The 12,921-nt window shown below is 51.1% G+C and overlaps 1 protein-coding gene across 1 annotated transcript in view; it reads left to right on the top strand.

Annotated features, from left to right (window-relative positions):
• Positions 1-12,921, top strand: part of COG4 (component of oligomeric golgi complex 4) — a 120,478-nt gene that overhangs the window by 75,103 nt on the left and 32,454 nt on the right. The window contains exon 10 of the mRNA XM_068259671.1: positions 422-540. Coding sequence (XP_068115772.1) covers positions 422-540 — 119 coding nt within the window. The remainder of the gene's footprint in view (positions 1-421; positions 541-12,921) is intronic.

Here is a 12,921-nt window from a genome sequence, read left to right as displayed (position 1 = left end):
TTCATGAAGTGGAGCGCTGTCACAATCTTTGAAAGGGTCCCAGGCAGAAGCGGGGTCTCCAGGAGAACGTGGTATGCCTCCGCAGGATCCAGAGGCTCGTTATGGTAACGAGCATTACTGTGAGTACTGTGAATTACCATAGCAATGGTCGCGCTACGGGTGCAAGTCATGGTGCTGCTTTTGGAAGAGACGGTAATGTGTGTACACTAGCTTTCTGCTGTGTCCAATCCATGTCAGATCTGAATATCGATCGGATGTCTCACTCACGTACAATCTGAAGTAAAAATTGCATGGTGTTTTACATGACTCTAGCCTGATGAGGGCTGACAATAGAGTTCAGTAGCGGCCCCAGCATTGGGTGCTGAATTCACCTGCTAATGCATCTGGGTAATCAGTCTATGCATTTCTTCCATCATTACAGAGCATCAGCAGAGCCTGGACAAGCTTCTGCACAACTGTCTGCTGAGCCGCTCTATCCAGGAGCTGATTGGTTATTACATCACCATGGAGGAGTATTACATGAGGGAGTCCGTCAATAAGGTAACCTGAAATTGGGACATTTACGCAGAAAGGTGCACAGTGAGCTGCAGATAATTCTGCCCTGCATGCGGATTTCTCCTTCAGTCTATTTATTTGTAACCAGCACTCAGGGAAAACATTGAGCAATTACAGTCCGCACATTGGACAAAGGTAATAATGAAGTTGGAGTGTATATACACCTAATATAGCATAACAGGGTGAAAGCCTGAGAGAGCGCAGAGTGCCCAGGATCCCCACAGCCTAGAACAATGGGAATGGCGACACAATATCCAGCTACAACACGGCCTACCACAAGTGAATGGACTTACCGTAGCTGGATGAGAATGGGGTGGAGGTGGGGTGTATATACACCTAATATAGAATAACACGGGAAAGCCTGAGAGAGCGCAGAGTGCCCAGGATCCCCACAGCCTAGAACAATGGGAATGGCGACACAATATCCCGCTACAACACGGCCTACCACAAGTGAATGGACTTACCGTAGCTGGATGAGAATGGGGTGGAGGTGGGGTGTATATACACCTAATATAGCATAACAGGGTGAAAGCCTGAGAGAGCGCAGAGTGCCCAGGATCTCCACAGCCTAGAACAATGGGAATGGCGACACAATATCCCGCTACAACACGGCCTACCACAAGTGAATGGACTTACCGTAGCTGGATGAGAATGGGGTGGAGGTGGGGTGTATATACACCTAATATAGCATAACAGGGGAAAGCCCGAGAGAGCGCAGAGTGCCCAGGATCCCCACAGCCTAGAACAATGGGAATGGCGACACAATATCCCGCTACAACACGGCCTACCACAAGTGAATGGACTTACCGTAGCTGGATGAGAATGGGGTGGAGGTGGGGTGTATATACACCTAATATAGCATAACACGGGAAAGCCTGAGAGAGCGCAGAGTGCCCAGGATCCCCACAGCCTAGAACAATGGGAATGGCGACACAATATCACGCTACAACACGGCCTACCACAAGTGAATGGACTTACCGTAGCTGGATGAGAATGGGGTGGAGGTGGGGTGTATATACACCTAATATAGCATAACAGGGGAAAGCCTGAGAGAGCGCAGAGTGCCCAGGATCCCCACAGCCTAGAACAATGGGAATGGCGACACAATATCCCGCTACAACACGGCCTACCACAAGTGAATGGACTTACCGTAGCTGGATGAGAATGGGGTGGAGGTGGGGTGTATATACACCTAATATAGCATAACAGGGGAAAGCCTGAGAGAGCGCAGAGTGCCCAGGATCCCCACAGCCTAGAACAATGGGAATGGCGACACAATATCCCGCTACAACACGGCCTACCACAAGTGAATGGACTTACAGTAGCTGGATGAGAATGGGGTGGAGGTGGGGTGTATATACACCTAATATAGCATAACAGGGGAAAGCCTGAGAGAGCGCAGAGTGCCCAGGATCTCCACAGCCTAGAACAATGGGAATGGCGACACAATATCCCGCTACAACACGGCCTACCACAAGTGAATGGACTTACAGTAGCTGGATGAGAATGGGGTGGAGGTGGGGTGTATATACACCTAATATAGCATAACAGGGAAAAGCCTGAGAGAGCGCAGAGTGCCCAGGATCCCCACAGCCTAGAACAATGGGAATGGCGACACAATATCCCGCTACAACACGGCCTACCACAAGTGAATGGACTTACAGTAGCTGGATGAGAATGAGGTGGAGGTGGGGTGTATATACACCTAATATAGCATAACACGGGAAAGCCTGAGAGAGCGCAGAGTGCCCAGGATCCCCACAGCCTAGAACAATGGGAATGGCAACACAATATCACGCTACAACACGGCCTACCACAAGTGAATGGACTTACCGTAGCTGGATGAGAATGGGGTGGAGGTGGGGTGTATATACACCTAATATAGCATAACAGGGGAAAGCCTGAGAGAGCGCAGAGTGCCCAGGATCCCCACAGCCTAGAACAATGGGAATGGCGACACAATATCCCGCTACAACACGGCCTACCACAAGTGAATGGACTTACCGTAGCTGGATGAGAATGGGGTGGAGGTGGGGTGTATATACACCTAATATAGCATAACAGGGGAAAGCCTGAGAGAGCGCAGAGTGCCCAGGATCCCCACAGCCTAGAACAATGGGAATGGCGACACAATATCCCGCTACAACACGGCCTACCACAAGTGAATGGACTTACAGTAGCTGGATGAGAATGGGGTGGAGGTGGGGTGTATATACACCTAATATAGCATAACAGGGGAAAGCCTGAGAGAGCGCAGAGTGCCCAGGATCCCCACAGCCTAGAACAATGGGAATGGCGACACAATATCCCGCTACAACACGGCCTACCACAAGTGAATGGACTTACAGTAGCTGGATGAGAATGAGGTGGAGGTGGGGTGTATATACACCTAATATAGCATAACACGGGAAAGCCTGAGAGAGCGCAGAGTGCCCAGGATCCCCACAGCCTAGAACAATGGGAATGGCAACACAATATCACGCTACAACACGGCCTACCACAAGTGAATGGACTTACCGTAGCTGGATGAGAATGGGGTGGAGGTGGGGTGTATATACACCTAATATAGCATAACAGGGGAAAGCCTGAGAGAGCGCAGAGTGCCCAGGATCCCTACAGCCTAGAACAATGGGAATGGCGACACAATATCACGCTACAACACGGCCTACCACAAGTGAATGGACTTACCGTAGCTGGATGAGAATGGGGTGGAGGTGGGGTGTATATACACCTAATATAGAATAACACGGGAAAGCCTGAGAGAGCGCAGAGTGCCCAGGATCCCCACAGCCTAGAACAATGGGAATGGCGACACAATATCCCGCTACAACACGGCCTACCACAAGTGAATGGACTTACCGTAGCTGGATGAGAATGGGGTGGAGGTGGGGTGTATATACACCTAATATAGAATAACACGGGAAAGCCTGAGAGAGCGCAGAGTGCCCAGGATCCCCACAGCCTAGAACAATGGGAATGGCGACACAATATCACGCTACAACACGGCCTACCACAAGTGAATAGACTTACCGTAGCTGGATGAGAATGGGGTGGAGGTGGGGTGTATATACACCTAATATAGCATAACACGGGAAAGCCTGAGAGAGCGCAGAGTGCCCAGGATCCCCACAGCCTAGAACAATGGGAATGGCGACACAATATCCCGCTACAACACGGCCTACCACAAGTGAATGGACTTACCGTAGCTGGATGAGAATGGGGTGGAGGTGGGGTGTATATACACCTAATATAGCATAACAGGGGAAAGCCTGAGAGAGCGCAGAGTGCCCAGGATCCCCACAGCCTAGAACAATGGGAATGGCGACACAATATCACGCTACAACACGGCCTACCACAAGTGAATGGACTTACCGTAGCTGGATGAGAATGGGGTGGAGGTGGGGTGTATATACACCTAATATAGAATAACACGGGAAAGCCTGAGAGAGCGCAGAGTGCCCAGGATCCCCACAGCCTAGAACAATGGGAATGGCGACACAATATCCCGCTACAACACGGCCTACCACAAGTGAATGGACTTACCGTAGCTGGATGAGAATGGGGTGGAGGTGGGGTGTATATACACCTAATATAGAATAACACGGGAAAGCCTGAGAGAGCGCAGAGTGCCCAGGATCCCCACAGCCTAGAACAATGGGAATGGCGACACAATATCACGCTACAACACGGCCTACCACAAGTGAATAGACTTACCGTAGCTGGATGAGAATGGGGTGGAGGTGGGGTGTATATACACCTAATATAGCATAACACGGGAAAGCCTGAGAGAGCGCAGAGTGCCCAGGATCCCCACAGCCTAGAACAATGGGAATGGCGACACAATATCCCGCTACAACACGGCCTACCACAAGTGAATGGACTTACAGTAGCTGGATGAGAATGAGGTGGAGGTGGGGTGTATATACACCTAATATAGCATAACACGGGAAAGCCTGAGAGAGCGCAGAGTGCCCAGGATCCCCACAGCCTAGAACAATGGGAATGGCAACACAATATCACGCTACAACACGGCCTACCACAAGTGAATGGACTTACCGTAGCTGGATGAGAATGGGGTGGAGGTGGGGTGTATATACACCTAATATAGCATAACAGGGGAAAGCCTGAGAGAGCGCAGAGTGCCCAGGATCCCCACAGCCTAGAACAATGTGAATGGCGACACAATATCCCGCTACAACACGGCCTACCACAAGTGAATGGACTTACCGTAGCTGGATGAGAATGGGGTGGAGGTGGGGTGTATATACACCTAATATAGCATAACAGGGGAAAGCCTGAGAGAGCGCAGAGTGCCCAGGATCCCCACAGCCTAGAACAATGGGAATGGCGACACAATATCCCGCTACAACACGGCCTACCACAAGTGAATGGACTTACCGTAGCTGGATGAGAATGGGGTGGAGGTGGGGTGTATATACACCTAATATAGCATAACAGGGGAAAGCCTGAGAGAGCGCAGAGTGCCCAGGATCCCCACAGCCTAGAACAATGGGAATGGCGACACAATATCCCGCTACAACACGGCCTACCACAAGTGAATGGACTTACAGTAGCTGGATGAGAATGGGGTGGAGGTGGGGTGTATATACACCTAATATAGCATAACAGGGGAAAGCCTGAGAGAGCGCAGAGTGCCCAGGATCCCCACAGCCTAGAACAATGGGAATGGCGACACAATATCCCGCTACAACACGGCCTACCACAAGTGAATGGACTTACAGTAGCTGGATGAGAATGAGGTGGAGGTGGGGTGTATATACACCTAATATAGCATAACACGGGAAAGCCTGAGAGAGCGCAGAGTGCCCAGGATCCCCACAGCCTAGAACAATGGGAATGGCAACACAATATCACGCTACAACACGGCCTACCACAAGTGAATGGACTTACCGTAGCTGGATGAGAATGGGGTGGAGGTGGGGTGTATATACACCTAATATAGCATAACAGGGGAAAGCCTGAGAGAGCGCAGAGTGCCCAGGATCCCTACAGCCTAGAACAATGGGAATGGCGACACAATATCACGCTACAACACGGCCTACCACAAGTGAATGGACTTACCGTAGCTGGATGAGAATGGGGTGGAGGTGGGGTGTATATACACCTAATATAGAATAACACGGGAAAGCCTGAGAGAGCGCAGAGTGCCCAGGATCCCCACAGCCTAGAACAATGGGAATGGCGACACAATATCCCGCTACAACACGGCCTACCACAAGTGAATGGACTTACCGTAGCTGGATGAGAATGGGGTGGAGGTGGGGTGTATATACACCTAATATAGAATAACACGGGAAAGCCTGAGAGAGCGCAGAGTGCCCAGGATCCCCACAGCCTAGAACAATGGGAATGGCGACACAATATCACGCTACAACACGGCCTACCACAAGTGAATAGACTTACCGTAGCTGGATGAGAATGGGGTGGAGGTGGGGTGTATATACACCTAATATAGCATAACACGGGAAAGCCTGAGAGAGCGCAGAGTGCCCAGGATCCCCACAGCCTAGAACAATGGGAATGGCGACACAATATCCCGCTACAACACGGCCTACCACAAGTGAATGGACTTACCGTAGCTGGATGAGAATGGGGTGGAGGTGGGGTGTATATACACCTAATATAGCATAACACGGGAAAGCCTGAGAGAGCGCAGAGTGCCCAGGATCCCCACAGCCTAGAACAATGGGGATGGCGACACAATATCCCGCTACAACACGGCCTACCACAAGTGAATGGACTTACCGTAGCTGGATGAGAATGGGGTGGAGGTGGGGTGTATATACACCTAATATAGCATAACACGGGAAAGCCTGAGAGAGCGCAGAGTGCCCAGGATCCCCACAGCCTAGAACAATGGGAATGGCAACACAATATCACGCTACAACACGGCCTACCACAAGTGAATGGACTTACCGTAGCTGGATGAGAATGGGGTGGAGGTGGGGTGTATATACACCTAATATAGCATAACAGGGGAAAGCCTGAGAGAGCGCAGAGTGCCCAGGATCCCCACAGCCTAGAACAATGGGAATGGCGACACAATATCACGCTACAACACGGCCTACCACAAGTGAATGGACTTACCGTAGCTGGATGAGAATGGGGTGGAGGTGGGGTGTATATACACCTAATATAGAATAACACGGGAAAGCCTGAGAGAGCGCAGAGTGCCCAGGATCCCCACAGCCTAGAACAATGGGAATGGCGACACAATATCCCGCTACAACACGGCCTACCACAAGTGAATGGACTTACCGTAGCTGGATGAGAATGGGGTGGAGGTGGGGTGTATATACACCTAATATAGAATAACACGGGAAAGCCTGAGAGAGCGCAGAGTGCCCAGGATCCCCACAGCCTAGAACAATGGGAATGGCGACACAATATCACGCTACAACACGGCCTACCACAAGTGAATAGACTTACCGTAGCTGGATGAGAATGGGGTGGAGGTGGGGTGTATATACACCTAATATAGCATAACACGGGAAAGCCTGAGAGAGCGCAGAGTGCCCAGGATCCCCACAGCCTAGAACAATGGGAATGGCGACACAATATCCCGCTACAACACGGCCTACCACAAGTGAATGGACTTACAGTAGCTGGATGAGAATGAGGTGGAGGTGGGGTGTATATACACCTAATATAGCATAACACGGGAAAGCCTGAGAGAGCGCAGAGTGCCCAGGATCCCCACAGCCTAGAACAATGGGAATGGCAACACAATATCACGCTACAACACGGCCTACCACAAGTGAATGGACTTACCGTAGCTGGATGAGAATGGGGTGGAGGTGGGGTGTATATACACCTAATATAGCATAACAGGGGAAAGCCTGAGAGAGCGCAGAGTGCCCAGGATCCCCACAGCCTAGAACAATGTGAATGGCGACACAATATCCCGCTACAACACGGCCTACCACAAGTGAATGGACTTACCGTAGCTGGATGAGAATGGGGTGGAGGTGGGGTGTATATACACCTAATATAGCATAACAGGGGAAAGCCTGAGAGAGCGCAGAGTGCCCAGGCTCCCCACAGCCTAGAACAATGGGAATGGCGACACAATATCCCGCTACAACACGGCCTACCACAAGTGAATGGACTTACAGTAGCTGGATGAGAATGAGGTGGAGGTGGGGTGTATATACACCTAATATAGCATAACACGGGAAAGCCTGAGAGAGCGCAGAGTGCCCAGGATCCCCACAGCCTAGAACAATGGGAATGGCGACACAATATCACGCTACAACACGGCCTACCACAAGTGAATGGACTTACCGTAGCTGGATGAGAATGGGGTGGAGGTGGGGTGTATATACACCTAATATAGAATAACACGGGAAAGCCTGAGAGAGCGCAGAGTGCCCAGGATCCCCACAGCCTAGAACAATGGGAATGGCGACACAATATCCCGCTACAACACGGCCTACCACAAGTGAATAGACTTACCGTAGCTGGATGAGAATGGGGTGGAGGTGGGGTGTATATACACCTAATATAGCATAACACGGGAAAGCCTGAGAGAGCGCAGAGTGCCCAGGATCCCCACAGCCTAGAACAATGGGAATGGCGACACAATATCCCGCTACAACACGGCCTACCACAAGTGAATGGACTTACCGTAGCTGGATGAGAATGGGGTGGAGGTGGGGTGTATATACACCTAATATAGCATAACACGGGAAAGCCTGAGAGAGCGCAGAGTGCCCAGGATCCCCACAGCCTAGAACAATGGGGATGGCGACACAATATCCCGCTACAACACGGTCTACCACAAGTGAATGGACTTACCGTAGCTGGATGAGAATGGGGTGGAGGTGGGGTGTATATACACCTAATATAGCATAACACGGGAAAGCCTGAGAGAGCGCAGAGTGCCCAGGATCCCCACAGCCTAGAACAATGGGAATGGCGACACAATATCCCGCTACAACACGGCCTACCACAAGTGAATGGACTTACCGTAGCTGGATGAGAATGGGGTGGAGGTGGGGTGTATATACACCTAATATAGCATAACAGGGAAAAGCCTGAGAGAGCGCAGAGTGCCCAGGATCCCCACAGCCTAGAACAATGGGAATGGCGACACAATATCCCGCTACAACACGGCCTACCACAAGTGAATGGACTTACCGTAGCTGGATGAGAATGGGGTGGAGGTGGGGTGTATATACACCTAATATAGCATAACACGGGAAAGCCTGAGAGAGCGCAGAGTGCCCAGGATCCCCACAGCCTAGAACAATGGGAATGGCGACACAATATCACGCTACAACACGGCCTACCACAAGTGAATGGACTTACCGTAGCTGGATGAGAATGGGGTGGAGGTGGGGTGTATATACACCTAATATAGCATAACACGGGAAAGCCTGAGAGAGCGCAGAGTGCCCAGGATCCCCACAGCCTAGAACAATGGGAATGGCGACACGATATCCCGCTACAACACGGCCTACCACAAGTGAATGGACTTACCGTAGCTGGATGAGAATGGGGTGGAGGTGGGGTGTATATACACCTAATATAGAATAACACGGGAAAGCTTGAGAGAGCGCAGAGTGCCCAGGATCTCCACAGCCTAGAACAATGGGAATGGCGACACAATATCCCGCTACAACACGGCCTACCACAAGTGAATGGACTTACCGTAGCTGGATGAGAATGGGGTGGAGGTGGGGTGTATATACACCTAATATAGAATAACACGGGAAAGCCTGAGAGAGCGCAGAGTGCCCAGGATCCCCACAGCCTAGAACAATGGGAATGGCGACACAATATCCCGCTACAACACGGCCTACCACAAGTGAATGGACTTACCGTAGCTGGATGAGAATGGGGTGGAGGTGGGGTGTATATACACCTAATATAGCATAACACGGGAAAGCCTGAGAGAGCGCAGAGTGCCCAGGATCCCCACAGCCTACAACAATGGGAATGGCGACACAATATCCCGCTACAACACGGCCTACCACAAGTGAATGGACTTACAGTAGCTGGATGAGAATGGGGTGGAGGTGGGGTGTATATACACCTAATATAGCATAACAGGGGAAAGCCTGAGAGAGCGCAGAGTGCCCAGGATCCCCACAGCCTAGAACAATGGGAATGGCGACACAATATCACGCTACAACACGGCCTACCACAAGTGAATGGACTTACCGTAGCTGGATGAGAATGGGGTGGAGGTGGGGTGTATATACACCTAATATAGAATAACACGGGAAAGCCTGAGAGAGCGCAGAGTGCCCAGGATCTCCACAGCCTAGAACAATGGGAATGGCGACACAATATCACGCTACAACACGGCCTACCACAAGTGAATGGACTTACCGTAGCTGGATGAGAATGGGGTGGAGGTGGGGTGTATATACACCTAATATAGCATAACACGGGAAAGCCTGAGAGAGCGCAGAGTGCCCAGGATCCCCACAGCCTAGAACAATGGGAATGGCGACACAATATCCCGCTACAACACGGCCTACCACAAGTGAATGGACTTACCGTAGCTGGATGAGAATGGGGTGGAGGTGGGGTGTATATACACCTAATATAGCATAACACGGGAAAGCCTGAGAGAGCGCAGAGTGCCCAGGATCCCCACAGCCTAGAACAATGGGAATGGCGACACAATATCCCGCTACAACACGGCCTACCACAAGTGAATGGACTTACAGTAGCTGGATGAGAATGGGGTGGAGGTGGGGTGTATATACACCTAATATAGCATAACACGGGAAAGCCTGAGAGAGCGCAGAGTGCCCAGGATCCCCACAGCCTAGAACAATGGGAATGGCGACACAATATCCCGCTACAACACGGCCTACCACAAGTGAATGGACTTACCGTAGCTGGATGAAAATGGGGTGGAGGTGGGGTGTATATACACCTAATATAGCATAACAGGGTGAAAGCCTGAGAGAGCGCAGAGTGCCCAGGATCCCCACAGCCTAGAACAATGGGAATGGCGACACAATATCCCGCTACAACACGGCCTACCACAAGTGAATGGACTTACCGTAGCTGGATGAGAATGGGGTGGAGGTGGGGTGTATATACACCTAATATAGCATAACAGGGAAAAGCCTGAGAGAGCGCAGAGTGCCCAGGATCCCCACAGCCTAGAACAATGGGAATGGCGACACAATATCCCGCTACAACACGGCCTACCACAAGTGAATGGACTTACCGTAGCTGGATGAGAATGGGGTGGAGGTGGGGTGTATATACACCTAATATAGCATAACACGGGAAAGCCTGAGAGAGCGCAGAGTGCCCAGGATCCCCACAGCCTAGAACAATGGGAATGGCGACACGATATCACGCTACAACACGGCCTACCACAAGTGAATGGACTTACCGTAGCTGGATGAGAATGGGGTGGAGGTGGGGTGTATATACACCTAATATAGCATAACACGGGAAAGCCTGAGAGAGCGCAGAGTGCCCAGGATCCCCACAGCCTAGAACAATGGGAATGGCGACACGATATCCCGCTACAACACGGCCTACCACAAGTGAATGGACTTACCGTAGCTGGATGAGAATGGGGTGGAGGTGGGGTGTATATACACCTAATATAGAATAACACGGGAAAGCCTGAGAGAGCGCAGAGTGCCCAGGATCTCCACAGCCTAGAACAATGGGAATGGCGACACAATATCCCGCTACAACACGGCCTACCACAAGTGAATGGACTTACCGTAGCTGGATGAGAATGGGGTGGAGGTGGGGTGTATATACACCTAATATAGAATAACACGGGAAAGCCTGAGAGAGCGCAGAGTGCCCAGGATCCCCACAGCCTAGAACAATGGGAATGGCGACACAATATCCCGCTACAACACGGCCTACCACAAGTGAATGGACTTACCGTAGCTGGATGAGAATGGGGTGGAGGTGGGGTGTATATACACCTAATATAGCATAACAGGGGAAAGCCTGAGAGAGCGCAGAGTGCCCAGGATCCCCACAGCCTAGAACAATGGGAATGGCGACACGAAATCCCGCTACAACACGGCCTACCACAAGTGAATGGACTTACCGTAGCTGGATGAGAATGGGGTGGAGGTGGGGTGTATATACACCTAATATAGAATAACACGGGAAAGCCTGAGAGAGCGCAGAGTGCCCAGGATCTCCACAGCCTAGAACAATGGGAATGGCGACACAATATCCCGCTACAACACGGCCTACCACAAGTGAATGGACTTACAGTAGCTGGATGAGAATGGGGTGGAGGTGGGGTGTATATACACCTAATATAGCATAACACGGGAAAGCCTGAGAGAGCGCAGAGTGCCCAGGATCCCCACAGCCTAGAACAATGGGAATGGCGACACAATATCCCGCTACAACACGGCCTACCACAAGTGAATGGACTTACCGTAGCTGGATGAGAATGGGGTGGAGGTGGGGTGTATATACACCTAATATAGAATAACACGGGAAAGCCTGAGAGAGCGCAGAGTGCCCAGGATCCCCACAGCCTAGAACAATGGGAATGGCGACACAATATCCCGCTACAACACGGCCTACCACAAGTGAATGGACTTACCGTAGCTGGATGAGAATGGGGTGGAGGTGGGGTGTATATACACCTAATATAGCATAACAGGGGAAAGCCTGAGAGAGCGCAGAGTGCCCAGGATCCCCACAGCCTAGAACAATGGGAATGGCGACACGAAATCCCGCTACAACACGGCCTACCACAAGTGAATGGACTTACCGTAGCTGGATGAGAATGGGGTGGAGGTGGGGTGTATATACACCTAATATAGAATAACACGGGAAAGCCTGAGAGAGCGCAGAGTGCCCAGGATCTCCACAGCCTAGAACAATGGGAATGGCGACACAATATCCCGCTACAACACGGCCTACCACAAGTGAATGGACTTACAGTAGCTGGATGAGAATGGGGTGGAGGTGGGGTGTATATACACCTAATATAGCATAACACGGGAAAGCCTGAGAGAGCGCAGAGTGCCCAGGATCCCCACAGCCTAGAACAATGGGAATGGCGACACAATATCCCTCTACAACACGGCCTACCACAAGTGAATGGACTTACAGTAGCTGGATGAGAATGGGGTGGAGGTGGGGTGTATATACACCTAATATAGCATAACAGGGGAAAGCCTGAGAGAGCGCAGAGTGCCCAGGATCCCCACAGCCTAGAACAATGGGAATGGCGACACAATATCCCGCTACAACACGGCCTACCACAAGTGAATGGACTTACAGTAGCTGGATGAGAATGGGGTGGAGGTGGGGTGTATATACACCTAATATAGCATAACACGGGAAAGCCTGAGAGAGCGCAGAGTGCCCAGGATCCCCACA

This window comes from Hyperolius riggenbachi, chromosome 11 (assembly GCF_040937935.1).
Source record: "Hyperolius riggenbachi isolate aHypRig1 chromosome 11, aHypRig1.pri, whole genome shotgun sequence".
Classification (NCBI taxonomy): domain Eukaryota; kingdom Metazoa; phylum Chordata; class Amphibia; order Anura; family Hyperoliidae; genus Hyperolius; species Hyperolius riggenbachi.
This window is presented reverse-complemented; position numbering and strand designations above follow the sequence as displayed.